At 35.1% G+C, this 27,461-nt stretch overlaps 1 protein-coding gene across 19 annotated transcripts in view; it reads left to right on the top strand.

Moving 5' to 3' along the window:
• The window catches only part of LOC122513568, an 84,258-nt gene that overhangs the window by 1,879 nt on the left and 54,918 nt on the right, over positions 1 to 27,461 (top strand). For 3 of the 19 annotated variants that reach the window (XR_006302778.1, XM_043629973.1, XM_043629972.1), the window contains 3 exons: positions 1,003 to 1,048; positions 2,259 to 2,458; positions 8,738 to 8,792. The exons of 1 other annotated variant lie outside the window; for it this stretch is intronic. Coding sequence is in view for 7 of the 18 variants with exons in the window: in XM_043629973.1 (XP_043485908.1) it covers positions 1,003 to 1,048; positions 2,259 to 2,458; positions 8,738 to 8,792 (301 nt within the window). In the remaining 11 variants the exon portion in view is untranslated. Of the gene's footprint in view, positions 1 to 1,002; positions 1,049 to 2,258; positions 2,459 to 2,618; positions 2,950 to 4,689; positions 4,797 to 6,969; positions 7,829 to 8,737; positions 8,793 to 27,461 lie in introns of those variants that run through there. 15 more of the 19 variants (XR_006302779.1, XR_006302788.1, XR_006302781.1 and 12 more) reach the window with 12 other exon arrangements.

Here is a 27,461-nt window from a genome sequence, read left to right on the forward strand (position 1 = left end):
GAAACAAATATAATTTTAATATAACCCCTTGAAGTGTTATATATTTAATGAGAGAGAGAGAGAGATTTTAATTTGAAAACTTTATTTATACGACGTGTGAAATTAAACAAATTAACAAAATAATATATGTAATATCCAGTTTTGAATATTCGTTAAAGTAAGAATAATACGCAAAGTACATTTGTTTATAAATTAATATATACTTGTAATAAAAAAAACATTTTAATCTGATAATTAAATTTTCATTTTTCATTTTCAACTCAAACTCATCACCCTGGTCGAGAACGCTAAAACAAATGTACATATTTATTAACAATCACAAGTATTAGTAGATTACATTAGAATATTAATATAATTGTTAATTAATCGACAAAAATGTGTATCATAATTTAAAAACACCGTATATATTTTCGAAATCTATCGTTGAACCGAGTCATTGTTCTCCGTTAAAGTTCTTTTGTTAAATGTTGTTTATATTACTTTTCTAAGGCTAAATAAGCATTATCAAAAGTAATATTCATAATAAATAGAATTTTCCTTTTATGGAAAGAGTAATATAAACAACATTGAATAAAAGAACTGTACATAGAGGACAATGTGCCAATCTAACGGTGAATTTCGAGGAAGACGGAACACCGAACATATACTCTGTGTTTTTAAACTACAATATACATTTCTTTCAATTAATTAACAATTATTTAAAAGATATATCGAACATTTGAACTGTACGCATTTCAAAGTACAAACATTTTTCTGCATAATATTATTATCTTATTTGTTATAAATCAAATTTTCCAAGTTAAAAAAGAACGACGCATTAAATGTCTAATAAAAAGATAGTATAATTTTGTTGTCATCTTAAACACGCTATATTTAATCATTTTCAAAAAGAAATCTAATAAAAACGTAACGGTGTACAATTTTAAGGGACACTCATTGTATACATGTGTATATATTTGCATTATGATTTGTGTGTTCTATGTATGTGTTATATTATTACAGATGAGCAAGGAACGGTAAACTCTTTGGAAAGATGGCAAGAATGCAGGTACACTCACACAAACATACACACATATACATACTTATTTATTTTTCAAACGACAAATTTTCCTTATTCCTTGAATTTTTATTTTTCTTTTTCTTTTTTTTTTATTTTGTAATATATTTATGAATTATATTTATTCATACGTGGTTTAAATTAAATGACGCGTTATAAACAATAATCGTAAGAAAAGCAAGCGAGGGAAGAGTTTTAGAAAAAGAAAGCATCAATTATTTTCTTTCTATCTTTTGTGGGTGATACGATACGATAAAACGGAATGCATTCATTGTCCGCGAATAAATAAGAGAAAGGGAGAGAAGAAGGAAGAATGAAATGAGTATGAAAGAGGGAGAGAGAGAGAGAGAGAGAGAGAGGAGAAATGTGAAAGTAAGAAAGAGAAAGAGAATGATAGAAAGAATATCAACATTGGCGTAGATCGTTACATCGATTTCCGCAAATTTCTATCCCGCATTTCTTTCGATCCCTTTTATCACGTCGTTTATCTTTTAAGGTCGATTACCTTTTTCTTATCGCATACGTCAAATTTGCCTAACGTTCATGAACGGAACAGATAAATTCACTTTTTTTCGATTATCCTACCGACTTAACGGTCTAACAATGGCGTCGTTATATTCCTCTCCACCATTTTTATTTTCCTTGTTTGTTTTTCTTTCTTTTTTTCTTTCTTTTCTTTTTGTTTTTTTTTTTTGTAATTATTTCCAGCAAAAGAAAAAAATAACAAAGACAAGGAATACAATTAATAATTAATCGTTTATACTTGGGGAAGGGAAGGGAGAGAGAGAGGGGAAAAATATTCGAATCTAATTATAACTATTAGATAGTAAATGCACAATGAATAATTAATTTAACAAATATCGTATAACTTTTTTCTCACCCGTCTGCCGTCAGACTTGGCGGCCATGCTTTTCTTTTAGATTTTCACTTTTCATTTTTTCTTTTTTCTTATTTTTTTTTCTTCAAATATATATATTTAAATATCGATCGTATTATTTTGTAGATTAATTATTTGTCGATCCGATTAACGGGGATTAAAAGAATATTGAATTAATTTTAACGAATATAAAGAATATGCGTGTGTAAATATTTATAGGAAAACAAAAATATAAGAAAGAAAATATTGATTAATTAATTGAATAACGTGGAAGAGAGATGTGGGTGGTATAATTATTAGTTAATAATGAATTTAATTATTAAGATACTCTCTTTCTCTCGTTGACGGATACATTTCGAGAGTGGATTCGTTGGAAGTACGAAAGAGCACCGGCAACCAATCCCAAGCCTTTCTTCGCGATGGAGGAGGCGAGGGATTGGACGAATGTTCTCCAGGGTACCGCTTTCCTATGCTTCCGGTTGAAGAAGCACAACGACCGATACCAGAAAAGGCACAGAATTACGGTGAGTTTAATACTTAACAATAAAAGGTAAAAACGTTTCGTTATTTCTTTTTTATTGAATTTTTATTGTTCGTAATTTGTAAGTTGATAAGTTCAAATCGCATGAAATTTGACCATCGTCGTTTACAAAATGGCGAACTGAGGATTTGAAGTTTCGCCAAATTGGATTCGTCCTAATTTCAAAATGGCGGCCGGTTTTACGATACCGTCGATCGTTTTTCTTTCGTTACATTTCGAACAATTTTTAAAGTATTGCTTAAATCTTTCGTAAGAGAAGAAATTGTAATCATTATTTCAAACAAAGTATATTTATATAATATATACGTGTATCGTTTTATCGAAATATTTAAAATTACGTGCCGTATTGTAACCTCTTTATTGTTCCCCATCCACATAGCTGTATCCTTTCATTCGTTCGCCCCTGGGCTGTGATAAAAAGACATTGGACCAGCCTATTACACATCTTTTCCTCGACTATCTATTCGCAAAAAGGTAATAATACTAATCACATTTATTTTTATTTCATCGTAAAACAAGAAAAAAATTTATTCTTTATTCCGCGTCACGGTTTTTCCATATTTTTCCAATTGTTGTTATTTTTCTTTGTTATTTCTTGTTCCATACTTTTTTTTTATCCTAATCTCACAACACAGAGAGAGAGAGAAAGAGAGAGAGAGAGACAAACAACAATTACTCATAGAATTTTTAAGTGCGAGTATATGTGTAGTAAACAACTAACACTTCAAACATTTTTATTTTCTTTCTTTTGCATACGCTATCCTATTATACGTTTTAAAAAAAAAAAAGCGCAAATAATAAGCGGTCATTTTTAATCCTTTTACGATTGTCATAATCCACTTGTATGTATCTTTCCATCCATTTTTTTTTTATTTTGTATTTATTATCATTTTTATTCATACCAAGGTGAAAATACTTTAACGATTTGCCGTTATTAATAACAAAGAATGGAAGAGAAAATAACTAAACAGAGAAATCTTATTCTCGATTTGAAGTATCATTAATAAAAAGTGAAAAAGAAAAGAAAAGAAAAGAAAAAAAGAAACGAGCGATATTATCCTCCTAAAGAATATTTTTTAATATTCTTTTTAACCTCTTATTTTTTTTTTTCTTTTTCGTTTCGTTTCTCTCCTCCCCTCTCTTTTCATTTGCTGCCTTCCTTTGTATCAATTTTTTTAATTTTTATTTTTTCTCTCTCTCTCTCTCTCACACACACAAAGAACGTTTTCTTTCTCAATAATCTCGACTGATGATGACGACAACGATGGGGAATACAAACAACGCAACGTGCAGAAGAGAGAGAGAGAGAGAGAACTGCGAAAACTTTCCCCAAGAAAAAAAAAATAAAAAGAAATATCCCCTCTCTCTCTCTCTCTCTCTAAAGCCCCCCTCCCAACTCGTACAACGTGAAACGTTATTTTATTTTATTTCATTTCACATTTTATTTTATTTTATTTTATTTTGATTTATTTTGTTTTGTTTTTGTAAATCTCTCTCTTTTTTAATACCTTTAGAAAATTTCTTATTTCATCTTCCATTACAATCCCACCAGTAGTATGGAAACTTTCAAAAGACAATCAATCGTTTCGTCCGACACTTTGCAAAGTAAACGATTCGAGGACATCGGCGGATGAAATTAATGATCTCCCCTCGATCTCGTTTGATTACGAGAACCTCTCTCCTAGCATCGAACCCACGCCAGTTTCCATCTCCTTCCTTTTCCCCTCCTTTGCCCGTTGTCCCGTAGCCCCCTACTCCTGTACCCCGCGATTTCCCCTCCTCTGTGTTCTTTCAACGTTCCTCTTTTTCGCTCATTGAGTTTCCCCGTTTCGTTCCTCTCTTTATCAATTCTCCTACTATTATTATTATTATTTTATTCTTTTTTCTTTCTTATATCCTTTTACCCCTTTTTTTCTCCTTATACGCGAATCAATTCTTTTTCGTTAAAAGATAATAAAAAAAAAAAAAGAAACAAAAGGGAATAATAAGAGAGGAAGAGAGCGAGCGTACCTTTGTGCAACTAAAAGAAAAATCAATTTTCTTCAATCTCTCTTTAACATCCAAGAATAGGATTATAAACCTTGTAATAATGGCAATATTGGTGTGCGCGTAATATCATGGCGGAGGGGAGGGGAGTAATACAGATAGTAGATAAAAAGATAAAAAGATATTTGCTTTCTCATCTCTCGAATTTCTCCGCGCACGATCGACCAGCCGTGGCAGAAGAAGAGGAAGCATCAGCAGCAACAACAACAGCAGCACCAGCACCAGCACCAGAGCACCAGCACCAGCACCAACACCAGCTAGGTTCTCTCTAACAGGTCCTCGACCTTCTCTCTAAACCTCCAAGCCGAGCGCAAGCGATCGGATATGCCAAGAAACGATACATCCACCGATCTCCCTCCCTCCCTCCCTCCTCCCCCCACCCTTTCCCACTTTTAGTCCTTTCTTCCCTCCCTTTTCTCTATCACCCTCGAGGCCCCCCCTTCCTCAACGATTTTCATTGTTTCTTCTCTCATCGTTCTACTCCTTCTCGTGGAATTGTATGTACAGGTTAATATACGTCCCGAAGATGGGTTATCGTGAATTCAGGCAAGATGGACGACGATTCAAAAATGGCGATTGCGATTTTTCCTTTTTTTCAATTTTTTTTCTTTTTTCCTTTTTCTAAATATATAACTTTTATCTATCGTTTGTTAAATATTCCCATTCAATTTGTTCGTTACTTATCATTGCAAATATCGTTGATATTATTTTTTAATTTGTTATCTACTAATATATATATATATATACATAGTTTTTTTTTCAAATTATTTGTTAGGTTAGCTGATAAGCCCGTGCGGGGATTTTGTTGGTTTCTTTTTTCCCCCCAGACGAACGAACGAACGAACGAACGGGAATTATCGGACGAATTTTATTGGCCAATCGGATAATACAAGTTTTGCAATTAATCATTATTCATAGTTATTATTATTGTAATTATTTCTTGGAAGTAGGGAGGAGGGGGATGGAATTAGAGAGTAAAAAATAAAAAAAGAAAAGGAAAGGAAAGAAAAGAAAAGAAAAGAAAAATTTGTTCAAAGAAATATCGAAGAAAATAAAGTCTCCCGCGCTCTTTTCTCATCTCCGGGACAGATGCGCTCGCTCGCGATAACGGCTTCCTTCTCGGGGGCAGCCCCCAAGTGGAAGGGGAATGCATGCATATGACGAAAGGAGGGGGAAATGTGGTTAGAGAGAAAGAGAGAGAAGGCAGACACGCGCACGCGGGCTCCGCGGCAAAAAATACAAAAGAAATCTACAAAAATATAATAATAATGATAATAATAATAATAATAATAAAAATAATAATAATAATAATAAAAGGGATTCCAGTAAAAGAGGGAGCAAGAGAAAGAAAGAAAGAAAGAAGGAAAGAAAGAAAGAAAGAAAAGAAAGAAAAAAGAAAGAAAAAAAGAAAGAAAGGAAGGAAGGAAGAACGGGACTCCGAATTTTTTTGCAGTCCCCTTCTTCTTCGTCCGGCTAGAGGTATTATATTGATTTTTATAAATTCCTCGCGAGAACGGCCAAAGCTGAATACCACACTACTACCACCACCACACCACCACCACCACCACTACTACCACCATTACTTACTACTACTACTACTACAACAATTTCTCAAAGTAATAATAATAATAATGAGAACGAGAGACGAATAAATAATATATAACAGAAGAGAGAATCATTGGACAAAACAGTCTACGAGAAGTTACATGTTTTCCCGCCATGTAACTTTGAAAAGTTACGACGGAAACGTACGAAAATCAACGAAAAACTACGATTCAACTTCTTTCGTACTTTTGATTTCCTCCTTTTTGCGTTTTCCTTTTTTTTTCTTTTTCTCTTTCTCTCTCTCTCTCTCTCTCTCTTTCGTCTCTTTCACACCAACGTCGACATGTTTATTCGAATAATATTGTTGTTGGAACGTAACGAATTTTAAACGGAAAAAAGAAAGAGAAAAGAAAGAAAAAAAAGAATTATATAATTATTTCGAGAACGAAGTAAAAAAACGTTTATTAAAAAATATGAGGGAAAATTCCTATCGACGATAGTACGATAGTCTGGTAACGCGCGACACGGCCCTGCTCGCGGTCGGAAGTAATCGAAAGTAGTCGAAGCCGTCCGACGAACGTTAGGAAAAGTGGGGTGCTTCCCCTCCTTTAACTCTTACCGCCCCTCAGTCCCCCACCAGTATACTACTAGACCTGCACCATCCCCTTCTTCCATCCTTCTTTGTCTCTCTCTCTCTCTCTCTCTCTTTCACTCTCTTCCTCAGTCGCTTCCTCCTCTTTCTCCGTCTCACTCTCTTTATCACTGTCTTCTTCCAACCTCTCTCTCTCTCTCTTTCTCTCACATTACTCTCACTCACACACACAGTCTCTTTCTCTCTCTCTCTCTCTCTCTCTCTCTTTGATTCTGTCTCACACTCTTGCTCCCTCATTCGCTCGTTCGTTCTTAACGTCAAACCACTTAGGGCCGCGAACCTCGGCAGTCAGTCGATCTTTCCTAACGGCAGCATTCCGGCATTTTCCAGCTGATCGGGCGCGGGCGGTTCGCGGTTAGTTCGGCAATCGCCATTTTGTACGTCACACGCATCGTGTTGTTGTACATCGTCGCGTCGTCGTCGGTGTTTTCATCGCCGACGTTGGTCGTCGTCGTCGTCGTCGCGTCGTCGTCGTCCTCGTCGTTGTTTTCGTCGTCGGTCGTCGATCGTAACAACGTCACGCCGGCGTTTCTCTCATTGTACATATTACATATATATATATATACAGACACCCACGCACACCCACATACACATCATTTATATATATGTATACGTATATGTGTTAATTCGGAGTGTGTGTCGTTCCGCGACGCGCCGTTCCGCCGTTCCTCTCGTTTCTATCTCACCGTTCGTTTTTAAAGGAACAGTCTCGTGCGCGCGTTTCAACTATTTTTCTCATCCCTCACACTTTGTGCGTGGTTTTTTAATAAACGTGCTGCACCCACGTAAATATAACGCGTTAATCGCTATTATTATTATTATTATATTATTATTATTAATATTATAATTATTATTTGTGAGTATTTATACATATATGACGACTGACGTAAACACACACGTGTTTTATTATATTCATTTTTCAAACAAACAAACGCATATATCGTAACTTACACGCGTGTGCTACTACGGAATAATACAATTTGTTCTTCTTCTCATCGATAAAACACGCGTGTTTTGTGTCGCGTCGAAAAAAAAGGAAACGAAAAAAACAGGAAGGAAGGAAGAAAGAAAGGAAGAAAGAAAGAAAGAAATCAACGCAAAATTGAAATCGTAAGAATTCGTAAAGCGCGCGCCCTTTTTACCGACCAATCCCAGCCCGTAGATTTTTTCGAAAAAGAGTGGGAAGATAGCTAGGCATGTGCGTGTGAGTGAAAGATAGAAAAAGAAAGAAGAGAAAAGAGAAGTGGACCCAAAAAAAAAAAAAGAATAAAAAAGAATAATAACAGCAAAGAGAGTCAGTGCGTTTGTTTCCGCTTGAACTCGAGGAACATAAAAGAGTTAGACGTACATACATACATAGATATATACACATTCGGTCTGTCTAATAAATAGATAGAAAGCAAGATAGAAAAGAAGAGATTAATAGATAAATGGATAAAGAGAAAGAGAGAAGGAGTAAGTCTTGGTTGCGGTGCGCGAACATAGTGCGCGTACGGAGTGCGTGAACCGAGTGCGTGCGTGAGGGCCGCGTGTGCCGAGCTTCCTCGCATACCACCTTAACCCCCCCCCTCTATTCCCGTCCCTGTCCGTGGGTCCCTTCTTGCATCCTTACCACCTTCCCCTCGCTTCGTCCTACCATAAAACCTACCCCCTCTCCTTTTCCCAATCATCTTTTCTTTCTTTCTCTCTTTCTTTCTCTATCTAACTCGCTCGCACGCTCATATTTTGTACTTTTTGCCGCCGTTTCTTCCTGGTCATCCTATTCTCGCTCTTTTTTACTTCGTTCCTTCTACGTGTTCTATATTTTACTACTCTACTACTATTATTACGACTACTCTACTACTACTTGCTGGTATTGTTGTCGGTGTGTTGTTGCTGCTGCTACCCCTACTACTCCCCTTACTGGATCATCACCTACTACGTCACTGGATCACCCCCTACTACCTACTACTACTGCTACGTCACTGGATCACCACTACCCCCACCACAAAACTACTCTACTACTATTCTGCATTATAGACGCGCGCGTGCTCGCGTGCACGAGGGGATGTTTCGGATTGGATGAAACACGAGAGTGAGTAAATCTAACGAATTTATTATGTTTATTTTTTCATTTTAAATCTGTGTTTATTTGTTTCATTTTTAAATGTATCGTCAGGTAGAAGCGAAGCGTGGGTATGCGCGCTCGCGCGCGCGCGCGCGCACACGCGGAAATACTTTTTCTCGCGAGAAGCGTGTTTTTCCGCCTGCACGGCAACGTCTGTCTGCCATGTTAAAAGAAACCGAACGTCTATCTTTCTATCTATCTTTCTTCTTTCTTTTTCTTTCTTTTTCTTTCTTTCTTTCTTTCTATCTATCTAACTATCTCTATTTTTTTTTCGTGCCGGCTCGCGGTACTCTCCCCCCCCCCTACCACTATACCACGCGACGCGACTCTATTCCATCTCCCCCTCCTTCTCCCCTCTCCTCCCTACTCTTCCTTTCTTCTCCTCCTTTCCTCCCCACCACATTTTCATTACCCCCACTCCGCGGACCATTCCGTCGCGACGGCGGCAACAATTGCTGTTGCTTTGCTGTTATAGGCCAAGAGCGTCGACATCAAATTACCCGATCGTTTATTTTTCGATTTTGCCATCATCAACGGACTATAATAATGACAATAACAACAACGACAATGACACAACGATAACGACGGAAATGCAACGCGATGCAACGCGATGCAACGCGATGCAACCATGTAAAAAAAACGAGAATGAGCGAACACGATGACGTCGATTGTCAAACAACGACCTCTCGTTTTCATTGACTTGTCCCTCTCCTTATTTCTTTTTTACTTCATTCTCTCTCTCTCTCTCCCTCTCTCTATCTCTTTCTCTTTACCCCTCATTTACTTGATTACTTTGTCTCTCTTTCTTTTTTTCCGTTCCATCATTTTATTTCTTTCTCTCACTCTCATTTTATTTGATTATCTTTCTCTCTCTCTCATTTTCTCTTTTATCTTTATTTTTCTCTTCGCGAACATAACTTCGTATAATAATACGTTTAAGCAAATAAAAGTTGGATTTTAATTCGTGCGTAAAACGCGACATAATAATTTCGGCTAACACCACCACCACACCACCACCACCACCATTCTCTTTACTAGTACCTTTTTTCATATTTTGTATGCTACGAAAGAAAGAGACAAACAAAACAGATATATATATATATAGATAGTTAGATGGATAGATAAGATAGTTGGATAAAAAGAGATATTACGAGGGATATAGGGAGAGAAGCGCGTAAAGGGAAACAATGGAGCATCGCGACAGGAAAAGAGGGAGGAGTGGTGGTAGGAAGGGTAGGGTTGGGTTGAAAAGGGTAGGGAGGAGAAGGGAGTAGAGTAGCGTCGCGTCGGGGGGGTGAAGAATGGGATGGAGGGGGACTAGGAGGGGGGAAGGAAAACGACGTTATACTCTTCGACTCCACGCGGTCGTTCGTCTACTGCATGAACTCGCTATACGTACACACACACTTCTTTCTTTTTTCCTGACCCTCTCTTTCAATGAGGTAGGGGAGAAAAAGAAAGAGAGAGAGAGAGAGAGAGACGCGTTGGAATAATGCGACTTTGAAGATCTTCCAAAGAATCATTCCCCACTTTACACACTCTCCTTCTCTCTCTCTCTCTTTTCCTCTTTTTTGCTCTCTCATCATACGTTCTCAAATAAGCAACCACTTTTTGCGGTTTAATGTCGCATGTTTTACGCCCGTTAATAATTTTTTTTTTATTTTTTGCGAGGGATATATGCACTTCTATCGTCGGCGTTAATCAAAATTGCATTCTTCCTTCCAACTCTTTATCCCCACTCCTTACGTCTCGCCCCCCACTCCACTTCACTTTATTCCACTCCACCCCACCCTCTTTCTCTCCTTTCCTTTCCTTCCTTTCCTTTCCTTTCCTTTCCCCCCTTCTCTCTTTATCCTTCCCAGCACCTTCTGCTCGCTTCACAAAGTTTTGTTTTTCTTTTTTTATTTTTATTTTTCCTTTTCCTTTTCCTTTTCCTTTTCTTTTTCTTTTCTTTTATATTCTTTTTTCTTTCTTTCTTTCTTTTTTTTTAATACTGCGGACAAGCAATTTCATTCGCCGAGATGATTTCAAGACGCCCAAGAATATTATTAAGACCTTCTAATTGTCTCTATTTCTATCTCTCTTTCTCTCTTTTTCTCTCATTTTTTTCATCTTTTATCTTTTATCTTTTATCCGCCTATCTTCTTCCACTTTGTTCTCTTTCTCTCTTTCTCTCTCTCTCTTTCGCACTATCGTGGAATTTTCGAGTAGGGAATTATTTCGAAATGAGTCATCGTCGTGAATCGCGATTAATGAAGAAAGAAGGGGGGAAGGGGTGAGGTTTAAAGGGTATTGGGGGAGGGGGAAGGGGACTAGAGGATAGGGTGTTGGGTTCGTCGAGAATGAAGAAGAAGAAGGGAAATGAGGATAAGGGGTAAACGGAAAGAAGGGGGAGGAAGTTTTCCAAGTATTTCGCGGCACGCGATAGCCGGAGGGCGTGTAGTTAATTCGATGCTTATTTTTATGCGGGGAATTTTTTTACTTCTCGGAAGTCCATGTTACACCACACACATACACATACACACACACAGTCAACGTTATAAAGAATTGCCACAGTATTCCGAAGTTAATATCTTTTGTGTATATTACGTCTATAGCAAAAATATGTTTTTCGAGTCTTTTCTTTTTAATACCACCACCCGCCACCGCCGCCACCGCCGCCATTTGTAAAGATGGCGGAACATTTTGTAATTCGTTTGGAAGCGTCGTCGAATTCGTTCGGTAATTTTTCTAATCAAATTTATTTCGTTCGTCGAACTCAAACGATAGGTTGAATTTTTGAAACAATTACCACCACAACGGTGCTTTTCCTCCGTTAAAAAAACTAATAAAAAGAAGACAAATTGGTAGGAAAAAAACATGGCGGCGGTAAGCTCGAAGATATAGTTTCAAAGTCCGATCGTTGATTGGTCGAATGGTCGAATGGTGACGTTCAAGAAACCAAGTATGTAGTTACTACTGGTGTTTAAGGAAATAAATAAATGATATCATCTTATATTCGAGATTTCAATGCGCGCGTTCTTTCTTCGCGCATGCATTTTAAATTCTCTTATGTTCGTTAGAATAACCTTCTTTTTTCTTCTTTTTCGTCTTCTTCTTCTTCTATTTTTTTTTTTGCATAGCTGCATTATAATAGACAATCTATGAACTAGCGTCAGAATAAAACTGGTCTGTCGTTGTTTTGTGCGTCATGGCAAATTCGAAAAAGAGCGATCATTGACGTCACCAGAACTTGTTTTAACGCTCCGCACTGTTCATCTCTCTCTCTCTTATTTTTTTTTTTTCTTATCGTTAATAGCTAATAGCACACACGACTCTTTTAAGGATGTTAGATTATAGATCATTCTGATAAACGATTCATCTAATTTACGTTTTATATATAGCAAGTATAATAATAATATTATACTTACTCTACCCCCACTTCCCTCCCCTATCCCGAAAATTTTAAACAACACAAATAAAAGTTACGAACGAAAGATTATATTTCGTCCAATTTTCAACAACCTCGATAAAATGAGAATAGAAAAGAGGTTTTGATCTTTGAAATGAATTTGTCGGAGAGGAGTGTATCCTAACCTTATCATCGGTCCCTCTCCCGAACCCATCCATCCCCACCATGATCCGCTCCTGTCCCGTATTATAAGATTTTATTCATAAGACGAAAAAGAAAAAAAAAAAGAAAAAGAAAAAGAAAAACATTACGAGATTACACGAATCAAGCGAGCAAGCAAGCAAGCGGGCTTCTTCTTCTCTCTGGAAGAAGAAAATACTCGGCTCGATTTATTCCTCGCGTCTGATAGAGAGAAAAAGAAAAAAAGAGAAAAAGAGTGAGTGAGTGAGTGAGTGAGTGAGAAAGAGAGAGAGAGAGAGAGAGAAAAAAGAAAGAAAGAAAGAAAGAAAGAAGAGCTCTCGTTTCTCGAGAGTTCTAAATTAATAAATTAGGAACGTCGAGAATTTCTCGTGACGATATACCAGTCGAATGATGGACGACGACTACGACGACGACGACGACGAGGAGGAGGAGGAGGGGGGGGAGGAACGAACGACGAGACGAATGTTATTGAAAGCTCTTTCATATCCTCTCCTCCTTTTTTTCTTTTATTTTATTTTTTTTCTTTTCTCTCTCTCTCTCTTTCTCAATCACGTACACACACATACACACATACACACATACACATATACATAAATATACATATATATGTGCACATACTTAGTTCGATTTCATAGCTTGTCGCAGTCTCCTCTTATGCGGGTGAGGAGAATGTGGAGGGGGGGATGGGTTGGCGATGGTAAGGGCAGGGGTTTGGGGGGGGGAGTTTAGTAAACTCGGGTTTTTACGGTGCAGTTGATACCTCGTTACGCTTTGCTTGTCCGAGATCAGGGCCGGCTCCTTTACGGGAACATCAGAGAGGGGGACATCGGAAACGGGGCACCACCGGAATAAAAAGAACAACAAAATATATGAATAGAAAGAGAGATGAAGAACAAGAGTGGGTACAAGTGGTAATACAACCCGTAACGTAATTCCTTCCTTCTAACCTGTCCCCCCCCTATTCCCCTCCTGCCCCTCCTCTCGAGCCGCCACCCACCTCTTTCTCTCTCTTTGTGTTTTTTTTTTCCTTCTTCTTCTTCTTCTTCTTCTTTTTTATTCTCTTATTCGTATTCCTTCAGCAACGATGCGAACGACCTCGGCTGCATGCATGCATCCAACAATCCACATGTGCGCAACTCTCTCTCTCTCTCTTCTTAACAATCCTAACTTACATCTACGTATATGTGTGTGTGTATTTATGTGACCGTACGTAAGTAAGTTCATTTCATTTGACTCTGTGTTACACCATGTATACGTATATGCATGTTGAGTATATGCGTGTGACAAAACAGAAGTAGGAAAGAAGTTGAAGATGATGATTATGGTGGTGGTGGTGTTGGTGTTGGTGTGGTAACGACAACGAATGATCATTTTGATGATGATGATGATGATGATGATGATGATGATGATGATGATGATAATAACCTTTCAGATCGGTTGAAAAAAAATGTTCACAGGGTTGATATCTTGTTAGCGAAAATTACAACCTTTCCAACTTGAACGCTATGGTTTGTATGTGTATGTGTATGTGTATTTTTTTTTTTTTTTTTACTCATCCTATTCCAACTTGTATTCCCCCTCCTCTTCCTCCTCCTCCTCCTCTTGTTGTTGGTGTATACACCATACGAACTATTGCGGCGCACATGCGTGGCTACTTTTACACACACACACCACACACCATATACATATATAATACGGTATGTAGGTATATTCTGTATCAACTATCAGCAGCAACAACAGCAACAAGCAACAGCAGCAGCACGACACGTAATCGGCTTGTAACGTTGTTTTGACCCTGTTTTTACCTTGTTGTTCAGTTTTTTTTTTTTTTTGTACTATTCTCCTTCTCTTTCTTTTCTTCCTTCTTTCTTTTTCTACTTGATTATTTTTTTATTTTTGAATTATAGGTAAATCAAACTTCGGTACTCTAACGTGCGTCATTGTACCCCACGTGGTTGGTTGTGTTGTTGTTGTCACAATTTACCTCGGATAAACGAGTTACTTGAATAATACATTGATCTTAAAATCAAATTCTTTTTTTTTTCTTTCTTTTTTCCAACCTCATCACCACCACCCCCCTCCCCTTTCCTTCCTCATATTGTTTATTTGACCAATTGGATTAACACTAAATTTATTTTGTTAAATTGTTTAATATTATTTGTTGATTAACCTCATCATCCTACCCCCCTCCCCTTTCCTTCCTCATATTGTTTATTTGACCAATTGGATTAACACTAAATTTATTTTGTTAAAATTGTTTAATATTATTTGTTGCAGAAATTAAAGTACATTATTGCACAATTTAATGTAATCTCTTTTCCGGTTTCTAATGTTAACTTGTTGTGTGGTGTTTATGTGTTTTTTCTGTTTATAACCGTGTGTATGTATCTATGTATGTATGTGTGTGTGTGTGTGTATATGTTTGGTAAGTGAGATCTTGAGCATGACACGATGTGAGAAGTAATAGTAACACAACAGTAACGCTTATCGGATTTCAAAAGTGTTTCTTTTCTCTAGCTCGGAAATGGCAGACACGAGTGGTTAACGTGTGTCCATCTGTCTGTCTGTCCGTCTGTCCGTCTGTCCGTCTGTCTTTCTTTCCTTCCGTCAGTTTAATATTTACTTTTGCGAACGCGCGCGCGTGTTTGATTTTTAAATAATCATTTTATTATTTCGAATCAATTATTTTATATATTTCGTTTGTTGTGTAGAATTTTGTTGTTGTTGTTGTATTCTTTTACTTTTCTTTTTAAAAGTGAAAGTTGTACGGTGACCGTTAACGATACCAATTTTATGAAATTACACGAAGAGAGATAGAAAATGTAAAGGTAAGCAGAAAATGTGTGAGAGAGAGAGAGAGATAGGGAAACTTTAGTTGAACGAAATTATAGAAAGTTTTAGTATTAAGTTGTGTAGTTTATATTTATTAGGAATCCAGTTTATGATACCTGTGTTGTAAGTAATAATAATATACTAAGTATATATTTTTAGTAATATATTTAAATAATTTTGTGTAGATTTTTGAGAGATTGAATTAAATGAAAAATGTTTCGAATCTCAAAATCATTATTTGTCGTCGGTAACAACAGCAGTTGAAACAAATGTTATTGTTAATTGAAATAATCGATAAATATTAATAGGATTATATTAGTATGTGTTCGATATATTCTTCAAATTTATTGATCATCGTTAGATTGATTGCTCATTGTTATCTGTTAAATTTGATCTAATTTCTTCTATTGGATTTTATGTTTATATTACTTTCCAAAGGTTATATAACGGAAATATTATTTATATAATAAATAATTAAAGTCATATATATACATGAACAACATTTAATAAGATAATAATTAAATATCAAATCTTCATTGTTATTTTTTAAATAAAAATATATACTTTATAATTATTCTTATTTAAAAAAGACAAAAATAAATCGCGAGTGTTAGTTTCGTAATTTCATTTCTCATGTTATAATTAAAGTATACCGATGCATTTATATTTCTAAATTATTTGTTTCATTCTAATTTTGCAAGGAAAAATTTAGTATGTATAACGGCATACTATTTTAAGGGACACCCAATATATATGAATCAATTGATCATTTTCCATATAATAACACGTATTATACTTCTATCACGCTAGAAGGCCACGCATTTTCTTTCTTTTTCTTTTTTCTTTTCTTTAATTATTCTATCTTTGATTATTACCTTCTATTTTTCCCCTTTTTTTCTTTTTTTCTTTCTGCCCACTCCCCTCCCCTCCCCTACCCTCCCCTACCCTCCCCCCTCCCTCCTTGTCGTTCCCCCCACTTCATCGATCATCGTCGTATATTTGTTAATAGAAACTTTGTAATTATTTTTTCCTATTTTTATTTCTTCACTTTTTCATTCGTCAACGTTATTCCACGAACTTGTTGATCTTCGTTAATAATACGCGTGTGCTAATTATTAATCATTCTCTTACGTCTCTGTTAGATAAAATATCTCCGATTTCTTTTGTTTTTTTGTTGTTTTTCTTTCTTCTTTTTCTTGGTTTCTTTTCTTTTTTTCTTCTTCTTCTCTTTTTATATTTTTTTTCTTCCTTTTCCTCTCGAAACAATTCGCTAAAGTTTTTTTTATTTAACGGCATCATCATTGTTTACGGATTTCCAACGTCGATTATTATAAGCTTACGTCAATGTATTTCTATCGATCGACAAAAAGATTCCCTCGATGACACTGGATTTTCTTCTTCTTCTTCTTCTTTTTTTCTTTTTCTTTAATAGATCTCGATCTACGATCTGTCATATTTTAGTTCAAAGTTTTATCATAATTACGATAGTAATTGTCATCATCATCATCAATGATATCATCATTCATATCCAAATGAATTTTCGTATTTTTCCTTTGTTTTTTTTCTTATTTATTTTAAAAATAAATTAAGAAAAGAGAGGGGGGGGGAACCAATAACGTATCAGAATTGCTATTGGACAGTATCGTTCCAGTAATTTCGATTAGAAAGATGTTCCGCCAATCCGGTGCCGATTCTGTTTGGTCTCGTATCCAATCGGAAGGAGGTTACGGTTAAATCAAAAATGGCGGATTACCGATCGTCTATAACGACGGGAGAAAGAAATGGGCAGACATATTGTCAGAGAAATTGAATAATATACATAACCTCAAATTCGTTTCATTGACGAAAAACAAACACAAATCGTCGTTTATTTGGCGTCGGAAAAAGAGAGGTTAGAAAGCGAGGGAAAAATATATACGAAATTATTTTCCGAACACGAGTGAATATAATTTACAATACTATATACACATTTTTATTGTCTTCTTCATAATTTAATTACAATTTATATGTTCGTACGATGTATTTATTAAACGGAAATTGACGTACCAGTTAATTGTTATTATCATAAATAATAATAATTATAATAATAATAATATAAAAAAATGTTAATTTGAAGATGAATTAGTTTCATTTTTGTTCTTCTTCTTCTTCTTCTTCTTCTTCTTTTAATTTGTTATATATAATAATGTATATAAAAGACGATGACGAGAATACGAATGTTAATTATTATTTCCTAATTATGTATTCCTTTTCTATTTTTATTTTATATATTTTATATATATTTAAATGATACTGTTAGTTGGAATAACTTGGACATCATCCCACGTGTTCGGAATTATTGGATTACACGAAGAAACTCTTCGTCATCGTGTTGGATTTAACTTCTTCTTTTTTTTTTTTCTCTCTTTTTTTCTATCTTTTTCTATCCTTTTCTTTCCTTTAACGTAACTTATATCTCATCTACGTCAGAATGGTGCATGTTTAATTATAAGATCAAAAGAGAGAGAGAGAGAAAGAGAGAGAGAGAGAGAGAGATAGATAGAGAGAGAGATAGATAGATAGAGATGGTTATTATCCCGGATAAAATCTACCAACGCTTTCTTGTAACTAATAATAACAATAACAATAATAATAATAAGTATAAGTATTAATATATAAGTGTTGTTAGAGTTATGTTAAATACTATTGGATGAATCAGTTTCGTTTTAATCTTCTCTCGACAGTTTTCGTCGTTGCAAACGCACGTTCCCCCCCTCCCCCCGATCTCCCTCCTTTCTCGTATTATTATTATTATGATCATCATCGTCATTTATTTTTTTTCTTTCATACTTCTTCGCGAATGTTCATCGTCATTCGGATCTCTTTTAATTTGTATTTTCGTTATTACGTTGCAGTAATTTTTGTTCGTTTTGACAATTTCGTAAATAATTAAAATAATGTCAGTTTTTATTGGGTTATCAACCAATTGGAAAATATACGCGTTGAAAATTCTCTTATCTCGGTTTTTTTTTTCCTCTCTCTCTCTCTCGTTTTTTTTTTCTTTTTTCTTTTTCCTATTCTTTTTTTAGTTCTACCGATTCTTCGAAAATTGAACGCATGACGTAATTTTTAATGATAATTTTTCTTTTTTTCCATCGTTTGTTTTCACATTATTTTTCTTCTTTTTTTCTATATACACATTTTATTTTATTTTATTTTATTTTACGTTTCATTTCATTTCGAAATTTTAGATAACGTAATTACGCAATGAAATTAATTCACCATTTGTTTTTTTTTTCTTTTCCTTTCCCAATTGTCTTCCGTATTTTTCTATATGCGTTGTGTGTTTCGATTGTATTTCTGTTTTTCTTTTTCCTTTTCTTTTTTTTTTTTTTTGCTTTCGTGTAAAAGAAATTTGTTCGACAAATTATTATAACATAAATGCTAATATAAGAGTTAACACGTTATCTTATTTGTAATTTTATGCTTCTAGGAAGTTTTACGTATGTTTTACATGCAATTTTAGAATGACTTTTACTTTTTTTCTCTTGTCTTTTCTTCTTCTTCTTCGTTCTTCGTTCTTCAATTTTTTTTTTCCTTTTTATGCTTTCTTCTTCGTCGCTTTTTTTTTCTTTTTTTTTTTTTTTTTTTTGTTTTATTTTATTTTTCGCCACGACAAGCCGGTTAAAAAGTTATTTGAAAACAAACAAAAAATGATAATACCATTTTAATGCGTCAACATAGATGAGGTCACACGAATGTGTAAATTTCGCGTTTTTAAATAACATTTAATTTGTTTGTTTTTTTTCCTTCATTTTTTTTTCCCCCAACGTAGTAAAAAAGAAAACAAGATATATATATATATATATATATATATATTTGATTTTTATCATCACGAGGAAGCACTAATATTGCTATTAATTTTTCATTAAATTCTAACATTTTATAAAATATCAAAATTTATATCAAATTTATATCAATATCAATATTAAGATATTTCATATATTTCATTTATTTTACAATAAAAATCTAACATGATAAAACCTGACAAAAAAATACTTTAAACAAAAGTTTATCTGTTTTTGATATTGACTGTACATTATGTATATTATATTAAATTAAGGTACACTCTTTTTTCTACGCATTGTCGAAGGAGTTTGGCTCAAAACTTTCCAACCTTATTCGTGATAGGCTCTAAATTTTTCAACTTACTCGTGATAGGCTCAAGATTTTTCAACCCTACTCGTGATAGGCTCAGAACTTTTCAACCCTACTCGTGATTGGTTCAGAACTTTTCAATCCTACTCGTGAAAAATTCAGAACGTTTCTAACCTCACTCATGAAAGGTTCAGAACGTTTTTAACCTTACTCCTTGTAAGTTCAAAACTTTCTAACCTTATTCGTGACGGGATCAAAACACTTCAGCCCTCCTAAACTTTATTCTATTTCTAACAAATTTGAATGAGCAATAACAATTATTTTGTTTAAATATTTGTAATATCGTTGAGAGAAATAGAAAAAGTGGTACCAAATACTGTAGACTAAAGTTAAATAAAAAAATAAATAGGTTAGGAAATATAAAAACGAATGCGATACAATTTTTAAAAATGAATGATTGGAAAAAATAGAATCAAATATAACGAATATTCAGAAAATAAAATAAAAGTGAAAGTAAAGGTGAAGTAAAATAAAATAAACGTAAAATAAAATAAAATAAAATAATATAACATAGTATAAAATAAAATAAAATAAAATAAAATAAAATAAAATAAAAAAGATTATCGTTCGTATATCGATTTTCAAAATGCAAAAGAGAGAAAGAGAGAGAGAGAGAGAGAGAGAGAGAGAAGTGAAACATCATGAGATATTTCTACATGTCATGTAAAATCTCATTACGCATTTCAACATCCAGAATTTCCGACACATTTCGTTATTAATAATACGTCCCATGTCCTATATTTATTTACGTACTTATACATAGAAAAATATAAATGCACACACACACACATGTGCGTTCGTATGATTGGTGAAAAAAAGTATCGAGTGAAACAATTCGGCGTAGGTAACTGCATGGGGATGCCAAAAAAGAAAAAAAAAACCAAGTGAAAGCAAATCGAAAATATTTTTGAATTTTGAAGCAGGGTAGTGAAAAATAAAATAAATCAATTTATATACTCATACACGTATATACACACACACACACATACGTAAAGTATGATAAAATAAAATAAAATAAAACTCAAATAGAAAATTTTCGAAAAAATTCTGATACAAATCTGATCGATCGATCGATCCTGTGTGGATGTTGCGTTAGATTTTTGTCTTTCGAAGTTACAGTAGGAAGAAGGGAAAGGGATGGTGGTGGTGGTAGTTGGTTACGTGTTTTATCGTACGATACGATACGGTACGATAACGGTACGACAGGATATAGTCAGCTACAGAATTCATTTCCCGCGTTTTGCATTCGCACGCGCCGAGTAAAGCACCTGTCGATTTTTTTTCTTTCTTTCTTTCTTTCTTTATTCTCTTTTTTTTTTTCTCTCTCTCAAAATCCTTCAAATCAATTGGTAAATTCAATTTGACGCGAAATAATAGCCACACACACACACACACACATATATATTTATTTAGATTTTCTGTTAACAAATATATTTATATATATTGAAAATACGAGTACAAGTGTGTGTGTGTGTGTGTTTGTGTTCGTGCGAATAAATGTATTATGTTCAACAATGTATATGTGTAAGTGCATTTAACGAGTAAACACGCAGTCGTTTCAGAAAATACATCGTGTAAGCATTTTAATTAAGCTGCACGATGATATCCGATTGGTATCTAAACTTCATCGAACACTCATCATATCTCTCTCTCTCTCTTTCTATTTATTATTTGTTTTCATTGTTTTATAAATATTCGTTAATTGATTAATATTATTATTTTAATTAAATCACTCTTTCTTTTCCTTTTCTTTCCTTTCGTTTTTCTTTTTAAGAAAATATTTCAAACTTAAAATAATTCGTTTTAAGTTAGAGAGGTTAGGACTGTGTTGATTTGGGTTCGTTTAAGTTAGAGAGGTTAGATTGTAATTTGGATCTGGATTTTTATTGGAGGAAAATAAAAATGGCGTTAAATAATTGGACGAGAGATTTGCGATAGAGTACACGGATCGCATATTTTTTTTATATTTATCTTTTTATTCGATGCGTATATTTAAAGGATATTCTTAATTTCCTTTTTTATACGATGCGTTTATTACAATATTCATTGATTTTTGAATTAAATTCCGTTTATTGTTTTCTCTTTTGCTTTTTTTTTCTTCCTTCTTTTTTTTATTTGCTTATTTATAAGTATATATTTGCGAATGTGTTTTTTCAACGATAAACTCAAAATGTCAGAATTGTTATCTGTTAATGCATTATGAACATTGTCGTGCAATTTATTTAAAATGTGCTTGTTTTAATTAACTTTTATTATTATTTTAACGTATTATTGTTATTATTATTATTATTATTATTATTATCATCGTAGGTAACGGCTTGTCGTGGAAATAATTTTCAATTTACACATTTCCGATATTATAAATCACTGTCTCTTAAAATCATCCCCCTCCCCACCCCTCCCCAACCCCCATAAGTAAAGTTGTAAAAGTTCTCACCAATGTTGAAAATCCGATTGAATATTATTATAAAAATATAAATCGATTAAGTTTTTTGCTCTGAAAAAAAAAAAAAAAAGAAAAATTTACTTTCCGTACATTTGGGTTGTTGAAAAAGTGGGTGAGGGTGGGGAGGAGGGGGGGTGGAGCAGGGTGGAAACAAAGAAAATAAAAAAGGAAATTCGAAAGTTAAACGAACGAAATATCCCGTGTATCGAGTATCGAATCCGAATCGACTCGAAAAGTCGACCTTATGCTACCCCAAACCTCTCTCTCCTCCTCCTCCTCGCCACCCCTTTTTTAACTCGTAGCTATAGTAGTAACAGTCAGAGAAAGAGAGAGAGAGTGAGAGCTAGCATTTCTAATTAAACGGGACGGATCGTACGCGGGACGCGCGATAATTAGTTTTACTCCGCTTTTCACTCGTTTTCCGGCCGATTACTTTGGAAAGAATTTCGAGATAGAAAGAAAAAGAGAGAGTAGAGGATACTAGGGGTGGTGGTGGTGGTAGGGGGGTTGGTTGTGGGAGCGGGGAGGGGTTAGAGAAAACGTGGGCGCGGGAGAGAACTCCTCTCGGATGAGAAAAACTTTTGCGCCTCTCCGCCACCACCACCACCAGCAGCAGCACCAGTAGCACCACCTCCTTTTTCTTCTCACCCTCTCTCGTCTACCCCCGAATGTAAGAGGGTGGGAAGGTACTACGAGGCGAGCGTTATTAAAAAACAGAACGTCGGCTGAACACCGAGGACTAGAGGGCTCCCCCCTCGCCGCCACTTTACCCCTCCTCCTGAAAAGGAATCTAAAAAACGAACGAACGACAGAGAGAAAGGGATGGCGCGCATAAAAGGAAAGAATTAAAAAAATAATAGAAAAAAAGTGATAGAAGAACAAAAATATATATACGGATATGTACGGGATAGTATAACGGTACGGACGGATGGAAAAAGATCGAGATAAATGTGCGGATGGAAGGGATGCAAAAGGAATATTCTTCTACCTCTCCCCCCATTCCCCATTTTTCACTCTGTTTTTATATATCTTTTATATCTCTTTGTCTTTTTCACTCTCTCTTTCTTTCTTTCTTTCTCTCTCTCGCAGTTTTTTTCGTTCCAAGTTAAAAGTTAAGAATAACTTTCATTGTAAAATCAAGTAGAAGGGAAGTTGTTAACGACGAGTAAACACAGAAAAAGAGAGACAGAGAGAAGAGGAGAGGTTAAGCGCGAAGGGTCGCACGAATACGGGCGACAACTTAGTTTCTTTCGGTTAGGGATGGGATGATACGGTTGTAGGGATTGCAACGGGTGTAAGGGATGTAAAAGATGGTAGTATATATATATACATATAAAAACATGAGAAAAAAAAACGAAAGAAAAGAAGAAAGCAAGAGAAGAGAGAAAGAAACAAAGAAAGGGTGTAGTGTATCCAAGAGTAGTAGACCGATGCCGTTGGTCGGAAAGTAACGGGAGGGAGGGGGGAGGTATAGAATTGAAGTGGAAGGGATAGAGAGAGAGGATCCTCTTTTTATCCATATATCTTTCATTTTGTTTCTCTCTTTTTCTTTCCGTTTCTTTCTATCTCTTACAGTTAGCAACCCCACTCAGCCGACAAGCCGGCAGCAACCGGCATCAACCAGCGGCGGCAGCAGACGGCAGGCGGCAGGCTGTGTGTTGCATGAACAGCACATAGCCTTCGACAGTTAAGGAACGTATACAAAAGTATGATAAAAGGGGTTGAGACTGAGTGAGTGGGAGGTGACAGGCTCGCGGTAGGGGTTGCTTCTCTTTCTCCGTGTACGCGTGTCTGTGTGCGCGTTGCAACGATGCCGCCGCCGCCGCCGTTCTGTTAACCCCCCGCCCCCCTCAGTAAACTCACATCAGTAGTAGTGGGTGGGGACTTGGAACTTGGATTGGAGTAGTGTTGAGGCTAACTGAGAAGTGGTGGGGGTGTTGGGACAAGAGGGTGGTGGTGTACGGCGGTGCTAGTAACAGGGAAGAGAGGAGACGTAAAGGGGCTTGTGTTTGAGAGCATCGACGAGCAGCAGACGAGGCCACTTGCCTTCGCTCCGATCCCCTTACACACGCCTAGTTCACCCCGTTCGAGCAACCCCCTACTCCCTTCCCCGTCCCCGTCCCGTCCCGTCGAGTTGAACCAACCCCCTTGCTTTGCACTCTTCTTTCTCGGCTGACGTCACCGGACGGCACACACTATTAAACGAATAATGCAAATTGATTTTGCGAGATATATTTCCTTCCCCCCTATCTCCCACCCTCCCTCTTACCGATCACCACCACCACCACCACCTTTTCCACAAACCTTTTCCAACCCGATCCAACCAACCACCCCCATCACCACCACCACCCTTTGGTTCTTTTACCTTTTCATACACCTGTCGATAATTCTACATCGTATATAGTTTTGTTTATTATACACAATCCTTATATGATTCTATTGTTGGTATAATACGTATCCCCTATAGTTTTATTTTCTATGATCGGGGTCAACTTTTTCGCGATACGACGTATGGAGGCCTGTTGTGTTGTTCATAGTTGATTTGGAGTTATTGGAACTTGTGGTAGTTTTTCTACTCTGCTACCAGGTTTATCGTAGAGGGGGTGATAAGTAAATGGGGGTGGGGCTGGGGCCAGGCTAGGGAATAGGTTTTTATTGCTTTTGTTCTTGCTGCTGCGTTTTATAGGATATTGGACGATGACGTCGAATTGTTTTACTTTGTGGGTTCTCCCCCCTTACGTTCGCCCCCTCCCCGCCCCCCAGCCCCAACCTTCAATCAGATTCCTTTCTTCCTTCCTTCATTTTTTGTGTTTTTTTTTTTTTTTTCCTTTAATTCTCTTTCCGTTGATTATTTTTTTTCTTTCCCCGCGTTATGTTTTTCTTGTTTTATATTTTCGTCGCGTTATTTTACTATGTAAATCACAATCGCGAGTGTACCCGGAACGCGTTCGTTAGTTAGATGGTAAAGTACATACACATAACTCTACGTCATATCGATTTTAGTTCATACGGCTGACATAGTTGCTCGAAGAGAGTGAGTAAGAGAGAGAGAGAGAGAGAGAGAGTGAAGCGGGGGTGAGCGAGGGGCCAGGGGAGGGTTACTCCTCCTGCATAATTTCGTTCCTCAGCGCTCGGAAAACCCGTTCGAGCATAAATCCGATCGATCCTACACATTCCGATCGGTTTGCGGAATTATTTTTAATTTGCTTATCGCATTACAATTTTTATTTCCTTCTTCTTCTTCTATTGTAATTCTTCATTTTTTTTTTTTCTTTGCGTAGAAGTGGTTGCTTCTCGAAATACTTCGAACAATTCGTCTTTGTATTTTTACGTTGATTGTTCTTTTTTTATTTTTTCTTTGTTTATTTATTTGATACACGATTGTGTTTTGGGATTAATTGTTGTTATTAATGTAAGTATTATTTTTTTGTTTATTTATATAAAAAGGTATTGTTTATATTATAAGAATGAACTTAAATAGATTGTTGATCGACAATTATCGGGGATTATTTCAATTTGAAATTCATTCGTAATAATATAATCGATATTTTTGAAGTTATACTTCTCTTTTGGCGCGTTTGGGAAAATGTAATGGGGAGTGATTTTGTTCCGAGCGTCTGGAAAAACGACACCATGAAGTTTGTCGGTATTTACGACGCGCGGCAAAGCGATTTCAAGTATACGGCATGAAGTTGTCTTCTCTTCTTCTTCCCCCCTTTTTTTCTCAAGCGGGTCACCCATCCAAATACTAATCGTACTCAGCGCTGCTTTACTTAAATGATCGAAACGAGAACTAATGCTGTAACCGCGCCATGGCTGTTGACGCGTCAAGTAATTCGATATATCTCTCTTATATTTAGTATGGACTGATATCTATATTTTCATATTTTCTTTTTCTTCTTTTATTCTTTCTTATATATATATATAATAATAATTATTTTTTTCTTTTAAGTTATTTCTTTTCTTTGAAGTTTTTTTTGAAGTTATTTTTGAGGTTATTGAGGTTATGTTCGTTTTGGTACGGCAAAGAAGTATAACTTCTTACGTGCGTACATAAGTACACACACCAGTTTTTTTTTATTCTTTCTTATATATATAATAATAATTATTTTTTTCTTTTAAGTTATTTCTTTTCTTTGAAGTTTTTTTTTGAAGTTATTTTTGAGGTTATTGAGGTTATGTTCGTTTTGGTACGGCAAAGAAGTATAACTTCTTACGTGCGTACATAAGTACACACACCAGTTTTTTTTTCTTTGTTTATTTATTTGATACACGAGTGTGTTTTGATTATTTGTTATTAATGTAAGTATTATTTTTTTGTTTATTTATAATAAAAGGTATTGTTTACATATATTATAAGAATGAACTTAAATAGATTGTTGATCGACAATTATCGGGGATTATTTCAATCTGAAATTCATTCGTAATAATATAATCGATATTTTTTTTAATCGTCCATTGAAAATTTGTGTATAAATTTGGTTGAGAAACTTTTTATGGTTGGTTTGTGTTTGTTTTTTTTTTGTTTTGTTTTAATGTACGTAAAAGGATACACGATTAATCGAATAAAATGAAAATAGAATGATACAAAAAATGTTTGGGAGGGAGTATCCTAAAAATAATTTTCGGGGGCTATATTTGTTTGTCCTCTTTCCCTTTTCTTTTTTTTTCTTGTTTTAATTTTAAATATTTAAAAAAAAAAACAAAGAAAAAGAGAAGGAAAGAGAAAAGGAAGAAAAGGAAAAATAATCCAAACAAAAATGGTCGTCGAAATAATTCAAGCGAGCATTAATACGGTCCACGTATAAATACGTATACACCATTCCCACGCACGTGTACACACACACATACATACACACATACACGCGCGCAAACATATAAATCGGAGTTCCAATTCGAGCATAAAAATTCATTAAAAACTCAGTCATGAAATTTGTAATATCCCAGGCATTGCAAATTCCAATTTATAATTAGCAATCTTCCGAGTAAAATCGTGTTTTCTTTTTCTGTATGTGTGTGTACGTGTGTATGTGTCTGTGCGTGTGTTATTTCCTGTTTACTCTTTTTGTTTTTTTATTTTTTTTATTTTTTTATTTAAAAAGTTAATGCACGCGTTGGCGTGTAATGGGAGTAGTAGGAAGAGGTGTGTAATGTTGGTAATGGTGGTGTAGTGGTAGTGGTTTTAATTAATAGTCGTTTATTAATCGTTTTGGAAGGGATAATCAGATCCCTTTCATGGTAATCTATGGAAATGTGAATGATATGGGGGGAGGTAAAGGATTATCTATCTTTTTCACTTATGAATTATTTTTCAACTCTTATTTCGATTCATTTTAAAAACACGTGTGTGGGATTACGATTCTCAACTAATTAGCTGCTTAAACGTAAGAGTATATAAATATATTTAAATATTTTATTTATTTATTTTTATTTTATTTAGTTTAATTTATTATTTTATTTATTTTTATTTATTATTTTATTTATTTTTTATTATATTCTATTTGTTTTTTTTTCCAATTAATTAAAATATATACAAATGATAAATAATAATTTATTAACTGGATCATAA

Source organism: Polistes fuscatus, unplaced genomic scaffold (genome assembly GCF_010416935.1).
Source record: "Polistes fuscatus isolate 324 unplaced genomic scaffold, CU_Pfus_HIC Scaffold12, whole genome shotgun sequence".
NCBI classification, from domain to species: domain Eukaryota; kingdom Metazoa; phylum Arthropoda; class Insecta; order Hymenoptera; family Vespidae; genus Polistes; species Polistes fuscatus.